The sequence below is a fragment of the Scomber japonicus genome, chromosome 1, assembly GCF_027409825.1.
Source record: "Scomber japonicus isolate fScoJap1 chromosome 1, fScoJap1.pri, whole genome shotgun sequence".
NCBI lineage: Eukaryota > Metazoa > Chordata > Actinopteri > Scombriformes > Scombridae > Scomber > Scomber japonicus.
Window position 1 is genome coordinate 34,024,883 of NC_070578.1, and position 19,710 is coordinate 34,044,592.

Sequence of the window (19,710 nt, forward strand, 5' to 3'; positions counted from 1 at the left end):
GAATCAGCTGTAAAAAGACGAGAGGGGACTGGAAGCAGACTGGTTGTAGCTGTGCAAAGAACCAAGTGCAAAGCTTTTCTATAGCTCCGTGGGAAAGACCTGGGTTTGCGTCAGTGCAGAGCAAGGTGCCCTTCGCGTGACATTTTCTTGATAATAGGACTTTGATAAATCATTGGCCTTGGATCCGGATTTTTAAAGGGACAACTGGCGCCAAGACGTTGGGGGGCGCGTGTTGTGCGTGAGCGAATTGTGTGCGTTCTAGTTACGCACGAGGCATGCGTGAGCGCTGGACGTACTCTTACAAAGATGATTAATACACTTGTCTCCAGGGATGTGTAGGATGCTCACACACACACACACGAAGAAGGCATCCAAACTATCTCTCTCTCTCTCACACACACACACACACACACACACACATAGATAAACAAACACCTCGTTTGGGATAAAGATTTCCAGGTTTAGGCGATTATTGGAGGAGATCTGATGCATCAGAGTGGTGTGTGGGTCTACTACACTGAGGTTTGCAATGTGCTGAGTCGAGTTTCTCTGCTACAGTTACAATTACAGTAGCAGCTCATGGGATAAGAATTCACCATCCACAAGCTTATTGGATATTATAGAAAACGCTCCTAGACATTGTCCTTCACCAACATCCAGGCCTGCAGATTCAGAAACTACAATATAAAAACAAAATATTTATTAGCCTATAAAAGTGGAGGTTGACACTGTTTATAAACATTATTATGCATATCGATATACATGCATAAATGTAATTATGGGAAGTCGTATAAGTAAAATAGAGTGTTAAAACGATGTTCTAAAAATGGTCTGAACTATAAATAGTTTTTCCACTTGGCAGGTTTTACGCACGGATCTCTCCAGGCCCCATATTACTTTGTGCGTCACCGATAGGAGAATTGATCATGTAAAAAAAAAAAAAAAAGTGGGCGAGGTCTTTATGAAGCTACTCATTTGTTAAACTCTTACGCAAGAAGGAGGCCTTTTTTTTTTTTTTTTAACAGACATCACGTGTGTCAGGAGGAACCGGAGCCAACCACTGGAGCCTGGAGTGGAAGCTGTGACAGCGGTAGGAGGAACAAAAAAAAAGTACCATACTGTAGAGACCCTAAAACACTGCATTGCGCATAACATTGTTCAAGTCTCTCCCTTTAGACGGTTTAAGGCATATCCAAGTCAAGAGTGTGGTCATTTATCCACAAACTAAAAATACCCGAGCGGCCTCATTTGCCTCATCAATTCAGCTCAACTTGTTGTTAACTGTAAACTATCTTTAGGCCTCCACAGACCGATACAGTGTGTGGTGGAGGAAATGAAGACAACACAGACACACATTCACGCACACCGTATGATAGGCCTACGTAAGCTAAACATTAAAAGACACACATATGCCTACACACACACACACACACACACACACACACACACACACACACACACACACACAGCAGGTTTAATTTTGACGCTTTGCAGCAAAACTGAAATATTTTTTGGCCAATAAAGCAAATTAGCGCAACACAGTCATTTTTTCTGATTGGCTGTGTACCTTGGACACTAAACAATTGCAAACGTGTTAACGAAAAATAAACGATTAGGTATATGCAGTTGCCTAGCAACCACGTTCAGCTATTGTTCGGGAATAGGCCTAATAAGAAGTAAAGCCAAATTGACAGATAGCTTTTAACAGGCCTAATAATGATTACCCTGTAATAATCAAATAGATCGCATTGTCAAATCCTTATAATAATAATCACACTAATAATAATGCTAATAATAATAATACTCAGTAATTTATTGATGCTTTAAAGTTGAGCTTGAATCATTATAGGCTAATAATACGTCGCTTAGCACTTGCACTCAAATACAATTACAGCCTACGAGATAAGAAAATCAGGCTAACCAGAGAAGTTAAAGAACTATAAATCTTTTTTTTTCTTTAATCAAACTGTAATAGACTAGTTTAATGCGTTCACCCAAAGCCTATAAAAATAACCTAACTAAAGGCCTGTTCTTTAACCAACTCAAATAATTCTTAATCTGTTCTCTCATCCTCTGGATTTTCTACAGGCTCATTAAAATGACAAGCCAGCCGGCTTTTTTAGGCCTATAGGTTGTCCTGATTTTAACCTGCGCTGATTTCACGACAGTTGAGGAGCTTTTCAGGCAGTCTCTCCCCCCCCCCCGCTGGGATCGGAGTGGTTACACCGGGACTCACAGTGTCCCGCTCCGGGGGCCGATCACTTGCTATGCACGCTGAGCTCCCTCCGCTTGTAAATCTCCGTCCGTCCCAGATAAGAGACTGGAGCGGGTGTATTAGCCGCCGCCTTGAGTTTAATTACATTGTCAACAGAGAATAATTGTAATTGATTTCTGCTCCTCTTCCAGAGTCCGCTGAACACAGGGACTGACACTGACACACACACACACACACACACACACACGTGCACACACACCATGCCAGCACATCCAGCTTGTCTTTATGTTGCAGAACATGGATTGCTGAGCTTTACGCATAGAGTTTAAAAAAGGCCACATGTACCAGAGCTGCATGCATTAAGATATGTCCAAAACAGCTGACGTGTTAAAAAAAGAAAAAAAAAAGTGGTTCTTGGATGTTAATCATTTTCACAAAATACGGAGGGAGGGGGGGTTTTTAGGTTTTAAGATCACCACCTTTTATAAACTAAAAATATTGTTTATTTGTTTGTTTTAAGCTCCAATGGAACTAAAATTGGTCAGTTTCTTGTCTTTTTGGTTTTTTTGGGATCAGTTAAAGTCTCGAGCAAGCAAGCAGCTGAACTAACCGCCTCGTGAAAGGGGTATTCTGGGTGTCTTCCTCGTGCTCGTTAATTACACTAGCTTCGTGTAATTAATTGATCACTCCCACTGTCGCCTGAGTGATAAGAAGACGCATCCATCTGAGGCGCCTGGAAAGCAGTGATTCAGCGCAGGAGGTCACCCAGAGGCCCACGGCTGCCATCATCATCACCACCATCATCATCATCACCATAACCATCATCATCAGTCCTGGCTGACAGAGGCTTCACACTTTATAATTCAAGTTCAGGCCATAATTTGTGCTACTGCCTCAGCAAAAAAAAAAAAAAAAAAAGAGGTTAAAACGTAATAATGGTGTCTTCTCCATTCAGGCAGGTGTTTTGTAGTCACCTAAAACAAATAGGAGGAACATATCGGTGAAGTGATGGGCCTTTTCTCAATTTAGGTGACAACTTGGTCCTTAAAAATGTGTTGTTCAGTAGACAGTGGGTCTATAGGCCACTCTAAAATAAATCCTTTAATCTGCTGTAGATTGGATGCTAATTAATCAGTTTGGAGAAGTAAAACAAATTCCTGCAACTACTTAAGATAAATAACCTTCATTTTCTTTATGAATGAACAAATGGACTATTTAAGAAAATGGATATCTTTTTAAAGATGTAATCTCTCATTATGTCCCTGGAAAAACTAATGAGAGCCTATGAGACGTTTGACATAACTGATATTTGCATTTTTCACAAAGAAAGCTCATTTAAAGCACTTTTATGATTTTCGAGAACAAAGTCAACAGTTTTAAAAGTTTGATTTGAATCATTACCAATCAAATCAAATTACTCATAAAGATTATTTGTTTATTTGAAAGATATGGCACCAAGAAATGTCTAATGGGATGCTCCTGGAGAGATTCAACATGGTCATCTTTCAAAGAGAAGTCTGTATAGATTCATGTGACTGTGGACTGTGGTTGAAGAGCTGATGATACATTAAGGATATAACTGCAGTCGTATTGAATAAACTTTCATAACACACACACACATCTTTTCTCCCATAGAAATGCCCATTCTTGTGAGCATAAACCATATTTTAGTTGCTGTGAATACGCAGACCAAACCAGACTCTATTAACATGATGGCAGAGAGAGGACATAGAAGTAGTAGAAATACATCAGAAAAGGTGACTGCAAATCACCAATAAGACAGGCAGCCAGCCCCAAAGTCTGCTCCTCCTCCGCACAGATGACTACTCAGTCCAGGATTCATCATTTCAGGAAGAGAAGCAAAGAGAAAAAAAAAATCTTTAATTGTAAGCAGGGCTGCTCAATGAAGTATGTAAAGAGGCTTCAGTCAGCCTTTTTAAAGCTTAAATTCATTTCGCATTGTCCCAGTAAACTCACGGAAGATGGATGACGCACCCCGTGAAATCCTACACAGCTGAAAGTAGGACAATAAAAGGAGGAGAATGTGGATGGAAATTAAGAGAAATAGTTGGAAAAAGTACAAAATCTCTTTAAGTAAATGTTGGCAGATGGTCCCTCTTATGGTTTTTTTCCCTTTAGTAAAGACGATTTGCTCAGAAAGGAGGATTGTGCACAAAGATAGTGGTCTAAATTACCCTCATTAAGTTTTGGTTCTGGTGATTAACAGGTTTTTATATTTGTTTCAGCAGCATTTCTATGACTATACTTTAATGTGTAATTAGGATTAAACTGAAACAAAAGTTAAAAGTCAAAGTTATCTAAAACAATGATTATATTTAACTTTAAAGTCACCAATTGATGCTTACTGGGCTCCGATCATCTTCATAAAACACACTCGCAAAGACAAAATTTAATTCAACATTGTGTTTTTTATTACAAGGCACAGAAATAATGCTAACATCTTGTTTTTAAGTCTAATTAAAAACTTGTATTGGTTATTTACTATTCTAACATTGGTCTGGTTGGGTCAGCTGGATGTTGAACCACGTAGTGGCTGACTTCACTGAAGGCTGTAGGTCAGCTTCCTGTCTCGGAGGTCAAAGGTGACCAACAGTGAGCGAGGATCCTTCTTGTTTTTACGCACGGTGATCTTTCCCTTGAGCTCTTCCCCTAAAAAAACAATGACAGAGGATCAGTATCAATACACACTTTTGGTAACCACAATACAGACAGTGTTTCCCTTTAATTTGTCACCCAACATAAAGTGTCTCGGTGAGGTGTTGGATCACCACCTACCACCAAAACACTGTGGCATTGATCCCACGAGTAATTGAGTTGATATCTGGTGACTATGAAGGCCAGAGTATATGAATCACATCATTTTCATACTCATCAAATTACTCAGTGGCCTCTCATGCTCTATGGATGAGGGCATTGTCATCCTGGAAGAGACCACTCCCATCAGGATAGAAATGTTTCATCACATGATAAAGGTGATCACTCAGAGCAACTTTGTATTGATTTGGAGTGGATCTAAGTGGATCCAAACTATGCCCCCCATAGCATAACCGAGCCACTAGATCCTCTCACTGTAGGGCTCAAGCATTCAGGCCTGTACCAGGTTTTCCTTTACTGTGTCTCCTGTATATCGACTGTATTTACATATAAAAATCCTGCAACATGTCAATCAGTTCACGAACCTTTCCTGATGAAGGTCTGAACATCGCTAATAAAGTCAGTACAAGTGATCGACAGCACACAGATCTATTTGGTGCTATCGCAGTCAGTTTATTTCTATAGTGCAGAAACTTTGTGTGTTATCTCCTCATCTGTGTCTGAAAAGTGTTCAAACTCACGGAAATCAGATAATGTTGAGTTTAGTTGGAATTATAATTAAGTTTGGTACAGTCGTCCATCTCCGCTGTGCATGAAGCAGGAACTTTTAGTTCAGCCGAACAAACTTCAAACAACTTGTCTGTTTAAATCCAACGTTATTTCAAGTGTGAGGTTTCCCGAGACCACTCACAACAAAACCATTAACACAGGGTTAAAAATAAAAGATGAAATGTCAAGGAGTAAGAGGAAAAAGTGCTCTCAAAATCCTAAAAGATAAATACAAAACGGTTGCCTGCAAAAAGATTAAAGTAGCCAGAGATAGGTTTTTACCCCACATTTCATCTTGAGTGTTTCCAGTCAGGTAGCATTTTTAACAAAGGTGGGTCAGTCTGAAGCATTGGACCACAGCAGAAAAAAAAGTTTAAAAGTTTTTTTTTTTTCCTTTTTTGTTTCTGATGAGTAAGCAACCAGAGTTTTGTGAACATATTTAGTTTAGTGGTAGTCCTCCTCTATATTGAAAATAACAATATAATTGTAAATCACTGTAGCTACAGTAGGCCATATAGAGTCAAACCCACAATCACAACTAATGCAACATTACTCACAGATGTTATGCTTTGCTTAAAGCTAGAGAGGACAAAATATATACTACTGGTTAATATGAACACATTTAACACATTATTGATGCATTTCATGACTTTTTGGCAAATTCTGCCTCCATGTATGTACAGTTATACATGTTCAAGTAAATAAAACTGTTACTCCTTTGATTTCATGCTGATAACAATCCTCAGTATATCGTGACAATAACATCATCTTTACATCACACTTTAAAAAACCCAACCATAAAAAGGCAGAAACTATTTCACTGAGTCAGACATCGATCAATGTGTTCACAATAGAAAAAAAAATTAACAATGATAGATAAAAAACTCTTCCAGCTGCCCTGCAGCAGTGCAGTGCTGCTGAGCTCAGGCCTCTGCAGTGTGAGCAGACATGCACTGCTGCTTATAGAAATGATGATGTGTGTATAAAGGCAATATGGTTTAATATATGTTAATAAGTTAGACTGTAGATGTGTGTATGAATGCAGACCCCGGTGAAATCTCCAGATGGTAGTGAGAAGGAAGTGCGTTTACAGTACGACGCACGAGTGACCGGGAGGCCAAGAGAAAGACGATGATTATGACACATAATCACTCTGATTAACTCCACGTTTGACTGCTGGATGTAAATTAATGTTTATCCAAACGGCAAACAAGCATCCTCTCACCCACCCCTATCCCCCCCACCCCCACCCACTTACCCTCTCTGTACTACACACTCGTCATTGCTGGAAGTGAGAGTAAAACAAAAACATCTCACAGAGCGAGAGGAGTGCTTCTGATCTGATCAAGTGCTGCAGTGCTCTTCTTCTCGTAGCGGCGCAAACCACAGCGGTGCGCTCTGCCCTCATTTTATATAATGCATGTCCAATGGCAATGCAGCATCAACAGGAAGTAGAAGGTATGATGGTACTAGCTTAAACGTAGCTGTAACAGTTACAAGAATCGATATACTAATTCCAAAGGAGTCTGCAGCATCCTAGTTAGCTGCTTTGTGTGCTGGGTAATGATTTATGTAATGATCTTCATCTTATGCTCTTCCTTCCACAAACTATGCATGCTCGCTTGTTTATGTGTTAAAGACCCATCAGGGAGGTGGTTCTAACCCTTCAGAGACCTTATAGTAAAGACACAATCACCATCAGTCCTCAATCTGGTTGAAAGAGGCTGAAGATCTCAGGCTGTGATCTTCTGCACAGTGAGTTAGCCATTCAGGTATTTAACTAAAAAGAGTCCCAATAACAAGGGAGGAGGGCTGCAGAGTTTTAGAAATAATCTCATAAACTCAGTTACAGTATCCTAAATGGAAGGTAATGAATTTGTGAAATATCAATATCAGTAGAAGAAATGGCTGAATTCAGGCCTGTATTTTGTTAATGACGAAAGGATTACCACACCAATGACTTGGTTTGAGAGTCAAAGTTAAGGCTCTTGACATTTCTGGGTCAGGACAACAATCTATAGTTTACAGATAGAAACTTTGTAAGGCTGCAGAATGTAGGCCGTCACAGGAGGCTAGAAAAGACGCTCGTCTGCCCTCTGCTCCATCACAGAACTAATGAACTGGATCAGTAGTCGACACCGTGGATGCAAGACAACCCGACTGTAACACAAAAGGTCACTAACACATGCCTGGTTTGTGCTTTCTCTGCGGCTAAAAACATTGGTGAGCTCGATATACATACGAGGAGGGCTGATGTGTGCGCTCAACCTAAAAAATAAAATGCTGAGTCGATGGTTTCAGCTGGTCTTCCTTCAACTCTCACCTTGGTCCTAATATCAGGTGATGTAAATTTTAATATACTAGCCCTCCTCCATTTCTGGATCCATTCCCTTCAACATCTTTATAGACAACAAACAATCTTCATATGTATCTTTAATTATTTTTATAGGAAATTAGATAAGAAACCTCAATTTCACAGTAGCTGTAATCTGGTGAGTGCAACAGTGCCTGGCGCTCATGGGACGTGGCAGACGGTTGGAGTCAAATTCAAGTTGGCAAAAAGCTGATAAATGTCAAAGGAATAATTGCTTGATCTTTGGTAACCTTTTGTTAAAAAACAACAGAGAAAAAAAAAAGAGGTTTGGGACCAAAGACCTTTGCCCTTAAAATAACTGCAGCAAAACTGTCCAACTAATGCCTCATGTTTCAGATTGAAGTATTAAAACAGGAACTGAGTGTCTTGTTGAGTAGTGGTGCGGCTACAGCAGCTCTACTGCAATCAGTCAAGCCCAAACTCCCAGTGGAAGAGGGTCTCGATGCCTATAGTAAACTGGTGGTCGCTCAGATGCTGGGAGAAAGAGTTAACCATGTGTGGAAATGAGTCGGGGAATGGAACCGGGCTTTTCGCTGCCATGTCGTACATCAACATGCCAGTGTCATTAAGCACAAGCAGACCCACAGAAACAGCTCCACGTAGTCCTTCTCCATGAAATTACACTGGAAATACACAGCCCGCATTAGTGATTCATTTAAACTGTTGTCATTTACATTTTAACCATTTAAAGCTTGCACTCACATCCACAGCTCCATACAGTAAGGGGGGAGGAGCTGAAGTACATCAAGGGTCATCATTTTTAGTTCTGACATATTGTCAGAGAAAACACTACATTTTCTTGAAGGTATCAGTTTCTCTCAAAGGCCCTGTGCAGATATTGAGTATGTCATTCATTAGGTGCGTTTCCACTGCAGGAACTTCGGGGTAATTTTACGGGGCCAGCCCCGTTGGTGCATGTCTCCACTGCAGGAACCTCCCCCACAGGGCCATTTACAGGAACTTTTACGGGGGCCAACGGAGTACCTACTCCAGGGTAGGTACTCCGTTCGGCCCTGAAAAGCTCCTGGGTGGGGCTTGAGGTTAACCCGGCGCATTGATTGCCGTCTACGGCACCGAAGAGATTCAGAGGGGGTTTGTAATCACACAACGATTACGTGGAGACTCTGCAGTGGAGACACGGCCACTGAGAGGGCCGAGTGAGAGGACGGTTCCTGTAAAAGTTCCTACCCCCTCCTTTTACCAGGAACTCCTGCAGTGGAAACGCGGCTATTGGTTGTCTGTTGCAGTGTACGAAGGTGATCATGTCTTCTCAAAAGTTTAACTATTTTCACCTGATCACTGCGAAGCCTTTTCTTCCAATGAGTTTAAAAGTATTAATCCAAAAGGAACATCTTATTATTATCTGATTATTAAGATTTTAATTATCATAGAGAGAGTTAAGTTAACGTCAGATTTGTAGTAAAACTTGACAAAACTATAAACTATGATTTTCTTTTTTTTGGCCATCTGGGGGTCAGCATGATAAGCTGTGAACACATTGACGCAACAGTTCATTAAGTTTTTAAGGAAACAGTTGCCTATTTACGCATCCAGTTGAAACACACCAACATTAACATTCAGAAGTTGTGTGTCTGGCCACTTCCTGAATGTAGGTATCTAATATTCATTCTCTTTTTAGCTCTGGTTTGGTCTCCACCATCTCCCTAAGAACATATCTGGCCCTTTACTAACCAAATGTTTCATTTTCTTACCCAATTAGTTGCCAACTGTGCCTGTGTGCTGCTTAGTGCTGAGCAGGTACCGTGGGGTGGATGAAGGCGTTGACACTGAACCAAATCAATTGAGCTTTAAGTCACAATGCTTCCAGAAATGTAGATCTCTCCTCTAAATACCAAAAACATTTAGATCAGACACTGGGATTCATTTGTCTTATTTGTCCCCCTTTTGACCCCATCCCGGCCACTGGTGATGCTCACAGCTACATTTCAGCCCAGGCCTCTTTGACATCCTCCCTCTTGTTCCAATCTACCTTCCATTTTTTACTTCCCAGGTTTTTTGTGTTCTGTGCAGTGCAAAAAAAAAGTAGAGCTGATGGGCCGTATATCCTGAACATCACACTGCAAACACAAATCCAAGCCTGTGTGTTGAATTACAGCTCTAAAGAAGTCAAGGCTTGGCTCAGCAGCAGTGCTGTTGGACAGCTCAAGGACCTTCAGAGTTCAAACGAGAGAGAGGGAGGTAGGTGGGGTGGGTGAAGTGTTTAAACCGAGCCAGAACAGGTGAGGGCGGGGGGAGGGGGGACAGAGGAGATTGGGAAGAGCTACAGCACGACTCAGGACAGAGGAGGTGAGTCATGAAAGTAGGCGGTGACAAAGACTCACTAACCATCCAATGAAATTCTGGACAAGGACAGACGCCTGTGGCCCTTAGCGCAGGTAACCAGGCCACCGCCTCACCTCGAGGATCATGGGACTTTCTTGCCAAAAAAAAAAAAAAAAAAAAAAAGTGTGACCTCCTTTTTCTCGGTGAACATTAAGTAGGTAAAACAGTGAAAAAAAAAAAAAAAAAAAAGGGGCCCTCCTCTTCAATACTCGAGCTACACAAACACATCAGAGCATGACAAATGATTCGCTGGTTAATTTATTACGCTGCCAGCCGGGAGGATTTGCAGGAATGTTTTGTTCCAGCCTGCTGCGTGCGTTCTCTCTCTTCTGCCGGCACCTCCCACAGAAACGCAGCCTCAGAGTTAATTACTGCTGCACTCGTACAAACACATCAAATAGGATTCAGTCTGGGCCACGATAAATCACAGCAGACAGAGCCTGTATTAAAACAAACCACTGGATGTTTATGCCCGGCCCTCACTACAGCCGATCAGAGCTGAAGGTGCTTCTTAGTCAACACCCAGGAGTAGAGGCCGCTGTGTGTGTGTGTGTGTGTATGGGGAAGTTTTGTCATCTTCAAGGTGACTTTAGTAAGTTTTCTCTTGTATAAAAGTATGCAAGTACTCTTGTGAATTTGAGTGTGTAAAGGAGCGGAGTCGTCGTGCTTTAAAATACACCATAGGACCCTAGCAAGCAGCGCAGTGAACGCTGTTAAAAACTCCATTTCTGGTTTACGGCCCCTGGAGGAGGCTGGGGACTGTCAGGGTGCTGGGGTGGAGCGAGTTCATCAATAACCTCTCCCTCACTTTCTCGCTCTCTCACACACACACACACACACACACACACAAACTCACACTCCTTGCCTTTATTTTCTTCATTCTCTTTAAGTTTTCCTCTTCTTGGCTCACACGTACAGCACGCACAATCTCCGTTTAAGCTCGATTCTGCTCCATTGAAATCATAACTGGCTGATTTTGAGCTCAGGCTGTAAACACATCTGTATCAGTGTGTGTTTCACTAAACCCACAATAGCCCAGATGTTCTGCTGACTGTAAAATGTGGCACAAGGTTACAAAAAGACACTGGGAGAAGATGCAAACTCTGCCAACCAGTGGATTTGCACATTTGACATTTTGGCCTTAAGGTGGTGCTAATGGAGTTCATCGTCTTGGGAGAATTAATGTGCTCAGTGAATGTCAGGGCTATCTGCACTTTAGATCTTGATATTTCTTATGTTCGAATGGAAACTTTAGCCTGATGTAAAAAAATAAATAAATATGTATATATATATATATATATATATATATATATATATTCAGTGGGGTAACAAGATATTTGAGCTTTCATCCAGCGGAGATCATGAATATTCACAACAAATGTAATGAACATCCAATTAATAGTTTTCTGGATATAGTGAAATCTCAATAGTATTTATGTTAGATTATCTTAAAAAACAGAATACAAGTATAATATATAAGTATTGTTTCATATTGCCCATGAAAAGAGACAAAATATACTTCAAATATAGATGAAGGGGTGCACATATACATGCATACTGGTGACAAATTAAAGGAATAACCAACACAGAGAGTTTTTATAAGCCACAAACTGATAAAATAGTTTTAAAGCTTCGTATAAGAGATTGTAACTCTGTTTGAGAAATGAACCAAAGATGAAGCAGCGAGGCCCCAAAGATATTCCCTTATTTAGTGTTTTGATGGTGGTGGAGAATGCAGGAAATGTTAGATCTCCTACAGATGTTCAACTGGTTTGATTTCTGTTAACAGTGAAGGCCATAGCAGATTATTAATAATCCAAACCATTCAGTGACCTCTCGAGTCTACTATGGAAGCATCTGCATTAGTTTCTTTCCACACAAACAAACACGGGTGTGTAAAATAAAACTGAGCAGATGCAGATTTTTCTAAACCACATTCGTCAAAAGAAATCTTCTCGGTGTTGCTCTCCAGTTTCCAGTTTCTGAACGGTGTTAGCATACCGTCGTCCTCGGCGCTGCTCTCAGATTCGTCTGTGTTTATCTGACCCAGCGGAGCCTGTGATAGTGTTTGAGCAGCGTCAGAGGTTTTGAGGTTCTTATCATCGTGGCTGCTGCCAGAGGAGGCTGAGCGTGGCTAAGGGCCGCTGGACATCAAGCGTCTGCGTACCCCCGCAGGTCATTTATTACAGTAGACTCCATCTGATATCTGGTCAGTGAGTGGACAGCCGGCCCCCAGGGCTCATCCATCCTCACGTCACTCGACAGATTCGTGATTCCCATTATGATACTGTGCACAGAGCTTACAGCAGTAATAAAAACTGGATCACTCACACGAGAAGCAAGTGAATACACTGCACTGCAAAGTAATAATTAGCGATTAGACCAGTATTTAGTTAATTAAAGCTTTAACATTTACTGATCTAAACTCATGCTCAGGTAATGAATCTACAAGCTATTTTTTATGGCATCATCTCAAGATGAAGTGGGCAGTGAGTCTGAGCATGGCTGAAGTTAAATAGAAACAGGCTAATCAGTCGAGAGGAAAAGCAATGATGTGAACAACGACAGCTTTCTTTGAACTAGACTGATGCTTATCTGAGCTCTCAAAGATGAGAATGAAGGATTTGACTCTGTCTATTGGGACTCTTTGTTTTTCATCTGTTAGTCGTTTGCTGGATTTTCCATTACTGTGCAGTCCAGAGCAGGCTATCGACTAAAGAACTCGGAGGTTTTATTTACTGTACCTTAACAAATAGAGTGAAATACTTGTCGGTATCAGAAGAAAGACATCAAATTAGAGATACTTACATTTTCTCATATGCCCCACAGGTCTGGCAGCTGTTAGCAGTCCAGTGTCTTATAATGTAACCTCACTGTAATAAAATAATCTCTCGGGTGAATTAGCCCTTATATTCTTCAGACACACACGTCTGTACTGTGTTTGGTGTATTTTAGTGTTCAGCGCCTGCAATTGGCACACTTGTAGCTGTGCAGTCACATTTTTGGTGGCACGCGTTCGTCCACATATGGACAGAAGCAGCTGGTGAAATTTTCGGCACTCATAACTTGGTGGTTATATGGATCGGAAAATGATTATCTGGTCTTAATTTCCAACAGTGACAACTCTCGCACACTAAGAGATGGAAAAATTCCTCTTCAGTCATTTACTTCACGGCAGCAAGTTAAATAACTGAGGAGGAAACTGCAACTTTTTGCTTTAAGCACAGTGTCTGTTTGCATTTTTAATATAACCATTCACCAGTAAAGATATCTTACTGTAGATGAAATTGTATATGGGAATTGAAGAGTAAAATGGGCACATTAGGATGGAAATGTTCTCTATACTATGCTATTGAAAAGAGTGAATTTGTTGGGTAACGGTACCGTTTTTCACCTGATGCACCTTTTTACCTTGAGCACAGTGTCTGATTGTATTTTTAATAGAGTTTAACCTTAAGAATCACAAAAAGAACCACTCACCAGCAAAGATATCTCATCATAAAACAAAAAAAAAAGTAATGTCTTTCTATAAACTGCAGATGAAAGTGTGTTATATCAGTTTGTATATGGAATTGAAGAGTGAAATATCACATTAGGTTGGAAACATTCTCTATACTATTGAAAAAAAGTAGATTGGATCTTACCTGTTTAGTTTAAGATTCCACTACAGTAAGAAATATATTTGGTCGATGACATTTTTACTACAGACCAACAGCAGCGAGGTGAACTTCACAAATAAACATTGGAAGATGCTGTGTCATGCTCGCCCCGGAGTTTGAAGGTGCGTAACATTATTTCAGAGAGCGTCCGCCCAGCTGTCTCACAGATAGCTGCACCGGTTAATAACATTTAAATCTGCTGATCTGCTGATGATACACTGACTATAAATATTTCACTGGTCAGTTACAAAGCTCCACTCGTGTAAAGTGTCATGATTCTGAGGCCTGTGATCGGCTATCAGATGAAGTTTTACACGCTGTCTCTGATGGCTGAATGCGATTTATTTTGATCCCTCGCTGTCTCCGTGGGTGACAGATAACGGGTGTCAACCAGTCTGACTACATCTCCACTGCAGACAGATTACCTGCCGCAGCTTGCTATGACGCACCGCCGAGGTGTTAAAGTAGAACATAAAAACACACAAATACAATCATATAGAACATTTAAACACCCTACATACAACAGAAACCTAAACTCGACACAAAGCTATGAAGTAGTGTGTTTCTGAGTGGAGTTTACTGACCTGCCTGGACAGAAACAGGCCTCTCCAGTAGGAAGACTGTCTGTTTCCAGTGTGTCTTTGTGACCTGAGGACCTGTGGAAAACATCACCTGAAAGGACAATATGTCAAAAGAAAAACATGATGAGTTGAAACATCACAAAACACTATCACACTATCTAATTCTTAAACTTCATTAGCCTCAAGCCTTTCCAGGTAATTAAAAAGTTTGTAGTAATGGAAAAAAAATGTCAGATTTCTGAAGCTTGTCATGACGGTGTAAAGGTCCTAAAAAGGTGGTTTTGGAACAACTGTGTTAACATATGGCAGACATAGCTACAGCTCATTATTTTCATTGTATTACAAAAATTGATTTTGACTTTTAACTCTGTGGTTAAATTATTATTATTCTCGCAGCCAAAAACAAACAACAGCTTGAGGATGTTTGAGGACATAAATTCTGGGTGTAAACCAGTTTAAACTGATCTACTAAAAAATCTGGATATTTTTAGTGAAAACTGGTAAAAATTGAAATGGCAGATCTTAATGAGAACCATGCTATAAAAAAAGAGCAATACTATTTAAAAGCAGAAAGAAAAAGTTGAGAAATAAAGTTGGAAGAACTCACAGTGTCACATTTTCAAGGAAAAAACTAAGTGAAAACTTACTGATGGTCCTAAAGGAATTTAGATTTAATGAAGCTGTAAAAAGTGTCATCAATCTTCTATTTCATAGTTTCTGTTACAATCAGTCTACTCTACAAGCATGTGTGTAGAGATCGTCTATAATTTAGTCTGCATTATAAACTGAAATCTAACTGCACTGCGTTTATGAAGCACACAGATAATCTCATGTTACATTGTCACATCTTTACTTCCCAATGGAGATTATAATTAACTGAATCATCTACAACATGAGTCTTGACTCTCAGGTACAATACAAGGCACTCAAAAGGCAAGTCTGTGTGTTGCTCACAGAGCTTGGCATCGGCTGTTCCAACTGGCCGGCTCTGCTGGGTAAGTGCTTATATCAGCAGTAGGCTAGGATGCCCGTCGATTGCCAGCGAACGCCTCAGGGAGGAGGAACACGCTAAAGCGTGAACATAATTGAGTTTCCGTTAAATGGCTTGGCTGTTGCCGCTGCCGCTTACCTTGTTGCTGCAGCCTTTGTCAAAGAAAATGTCAAAGTAGCCGACAATTGCCTGCAATGAAATATGAGGGGCGTGTTAGAATGTGACAGTACAATAAACCCCTGGATTTGTTTGACTACACTGCAACTCTGACACGTAGAGCCGAGAGAGAGGAACAAGGCAGAACACGTCTCAGGTTTTAATGAGCAAAATAAGCTTAAAGAGCTGCTGTGTGTGGAGTAAAGCAGTAAAACCAAACTGTGAACAACATTTAATGCTAAAATACTCAATACTTGATATAACTGCAGTATTTTTACCTCATAGTCTTACCTTGAATGTAACATACACTTCTGATAATTTGCTTGCCATGCATACCACTGCCATTGATGAAAATGTGTGTGTGTGTGTAATGTGTTAGGTGAGTGTGTGTGTAGACTAGCGAATTGTATTATCGATGTGAGAACTGTACTCCATTTTTCTTCAACCCTCCTTCGACCCAAAACCAACTTGGTTTCTCATTCGGGCTGAGTCAACAACACGTCCCATGTGCTCCCTCTCACCCCATCTGGGAGACTTGTCACCGGACAAAAGAAATAAATTACAAGGCAGCCGCCGACAACACTGAGGCATTTTTGCTGACAATAAAAAAAATAAAATCCAGCTTGGTATATAATATTAGCAAAGGTGGCTTTTTTTTAAGTGACAGTGTTGCAGCAATGTGGAAAACATTCAGCAGAGTGGAGGAATTGCTGAAGGAAAAGTGATTCTGTTCTGACTAAATATTTTACAGAATTATGCCAATTATGGGAAATAAATTAGACAACTTAAGAATAAACCACACAGGCTGAAGCTTCACAAAGGCTCATTTTAGCTCTTAAATTCATCCAGACGTGATATCCACTTTTTCCTTAGGTTAGTTATTTAATCCATCTACTGCATGGATGTGTGTGTCTGTGTGTTCTTGAGTCACCCATAAAAAGAAAATTCCACGTTATGTAGTTTTTAAATGTGCTGCCTGCTGGTGAGGATTTACAGAGCTATGAACACATCTGAGTGAAAACCAATTCACACACCTAAAAACAAACTGAGAGAAGTCCAGAGGGCCCAGACTGCCTGTAGGTGACCGTTGTCTGATATGTGAGGTAAAAACCAACCCCCCCAGGGTTGTTTTCCTCCCATTCCCCCCCCTCTCCATTGGAGGAACAGAGGCACTATCAATCTCAGGAGCACACTTGTAGTGGCAATGATGCAGAACTAATAGCTTTTAATACTGACGCAGCTGACAACTTGGAGGCCGGCTCTCAGAGACAAAGAAGAGCCGAATCAATGCAAGAGAGAGAGAGAGAGGGAAACGGAGGAGGGGGCAGGAGGAGAGAGGAGAGAGGAGAGGAGGAAAGAGAGTGGTTAGGACAGGAAAACAGAGAGAAGGGGGACATAGGAAGTTGAAAGGGAGGGATGAAGGAGCATGTATCATGATGTCAAAACTGGGGAGGGGGTTGGTTTCATAGGCTTTTCTTGTTGGTTTTTAACACTTAGAGAGGCAGAATACAGTAGAAACTGAGCCCATTTTTTTTCACGATACAGAACACACACATAGAAACACACAAGCAGACTTGATAATCATGATGCCATCAGTCCGCATGTTTTACACACTCCCTTCACTGAGGCTTCAATCACCCTTTATCGACTCAGACAGGCAGGGGCGGCACCGCTAGCTCACAGCTAAACCGCCAGAAAAAGGATCCAAAGTGGATAAAAGAGCATGTCAACCCAATGCAATTATGGCTTTTAATGAACGCTACAGAGACGCTCGGTGCTGAGGTAATTAGGAAATTAGCCGTAATTACTCGTCAGGCAGAGAGAATTCACCTCTCTCAGCCGGCGAGGCAGAGATCATCCTCACCGCGCCTCGCTGATGACAAGCCCTCATAAGCGAGATTGATTGTCACTTCTTGCGTGGTGCAACTTTCACACACTGCAGCGAGGCGGGGGAATTAAAATTTTGGGGGCCACGGAGTGAAACTTACACACACAAAAACATGCAGCGAAGTTCAGTCCTTCACTGCCCCGTTAAAAGAGGAATGTAAAGGAATCGTATAGGAAGTATAGGATGGAGTTCAGACCAAGCCGAGCTAATCAGAGCCTTTTAATACATTTTGATTTAAACTGTGCAGAGGAAGAGAGATTATCAAACCTTTTGGGGGTCTTTTCAAAGAATTTAATGATAGCTTTTATGACTGCTCATATAATGGTAGCGAGACTCAAAATTTTAAACAGATGGAGAGACTGGAGTTTTTATGTTCTTCTGGTGCCACTGTGATATTATAAGCATTAAAACACCTTAAAAAAGTATCTGCTCATGAAGTTCAAGTTCCACCACACAAACACTAATGTATGTAAAGTGATAAACACAAGCTGATGTTTAGGATACTTAAAGCTGTATTGACACATTTTTGGTCACCTTGAGGCAAATTAATATCAGAGCTAGTGGAAAGATATAAAACCTTCACCATTTTACAACACCTGAGTATAATATCTTGTTTTTGGCTGCTAGACTTTTTCATCTAGTCACCAACTTAGTTTGGTGCTGTATTAACTCATTTTTGGCCATTCTGAGGCAATCAGAACTACCTGAAAGATATAAAAGATATAAAACCTCCACCATATCACAGCTAGAAGAACTTGTGACAAATACCTGAGAAAAATATATGGTTCTTTGGCTACTAGACTTTCCTCTCCTAGTCACCAACTTAGTTTGCTGTTTGGTGTTGGGAAGGTAGTGCAGCTGCCCAATACTGCTGTAAACAGGGTTGATGAGAGACTGAACCATTCAGTAAAAATGTTGGAAAACCAAAACTAGTGAGCTAAATGAATCTAAAAAGCTCCAAAAAGATGCAGAGTTGGTTATAATTGTCCAAATTCAGCACAATGAGGAACTTTCACACCCCATAAAGTGATGAGAAATTAATGTTGTCCTCTTGAGCTTTATTTAATGTGAGGATGAGAAGAAACCTTGCAGTTAAAAACTTTATATCCTCACATCCCTACGTTCAAAAGTTCCACTAATTTATGCTAATTTTAACAACCCTTTGTAATCTATCTCCTACAGATTATGGCATTTGTGAGGGAGGAAGGGTTAAAAAAGAAAAAAAGAGAGGGAGAAAGAGAGCAAGAGAGAGAGAGAAGAAATGACAAGGAAAAGAAAGGGTAAACTTAAGATATAGAGACACATACACACACCCACACACACCAAAAACAGGACAAATCAGAATGAACGCTTTTTATTTTCATCAGCGTTTAGCCTTGGGCCCCGGCTCTGTCTGTGATAAGTGATGACAGTGGGCTTCCTGATGGCCCACGGAGGAGGCTCCGCAACACTGCAGCTCTCCGGCCCCCATTCTCTGGGAAGAGCGGGGGGGAAAATTAATAATTATCATCATGGATAACACCAACAGGGAGCAATTCATCATCGCTCCCCTTTCGCCCGGCTGTGTGTCAGCGAGCCGCGTGGCCCGACCAGATACTATTATACAACGGTGGGGTGGGGGGACGCAGGAAGGAGGGGGGGGTTAAGGGCTGGGAGAGGGAAGGGTGCTGGGAGGGAAAGGAGAGGGGGCTAATGCGCTTTTGATGGGGTTTATCCAGGCGTGGAGGCTTCAAGCACGACCACCTCACGGGTGGATTGGTGTGAATTCCCTCCCTCCACCTCCTCTGTCTCTCTGCCCGACTGCTGCCGCTACAGTGAGGTGGAGCGTGAATCGGCCTCGGCTACAGCCTTCCCTCCAGCCGGGGTGCCTCGCTCACGATGCCTCTCACACAAACACACAAACAACTGTACTGTAACAGTCGGTGAAGGTCCTGATTCAAGCTGTGCAAAGCTGTCTGGTGAGCTGCATCGCTGAGCTTTGTTCAGCAGATCTCAAGGAATTAAAAGAATTTGGAGACAGTAGAGAAGACGATAGTGGACATGAAAATTGGTGGTGTTAAACGGGACATAAAATGCTTTTTTGTGATTTTGTTATTTTTATACAGTATATAAAGTTATA

General features: G+C 41.1%; 1 protein-coding gene across 1 annotated transcript in view; it reads right to left on the minus strand.

The window, feature by feature from the left end:
- Positions 1-4,630: 4,630 nt before the first annotated feature.
- prmt3 (protein arginine methyltransferase 3) overlaps positions 4,631-19,710 on the minus strand; it is a 58,357-nt gene continuing 43,277 nt past the window's right edge. Inside the window, exons 14-16 of the mRNA XM_053324537.1 lie at positions 15,686-15,736; positions 14,560-14,647; positions 4,631-4,885 (exon numbers count right to left, since the gene is read on the minus strand). Coding sequence (XP_053180512.1) covers positions 4,776-4,885; positions 14,560-14,647; positions 15,686-15,736 — 249 coding nt within the window. The 3' untranslated portion in view covers positions 4,631-4,775. The remainder of the gene's footprint in view (positions 4,886-14,559; positions 14,648-15,685; positions 15,737-19,710) is intronic.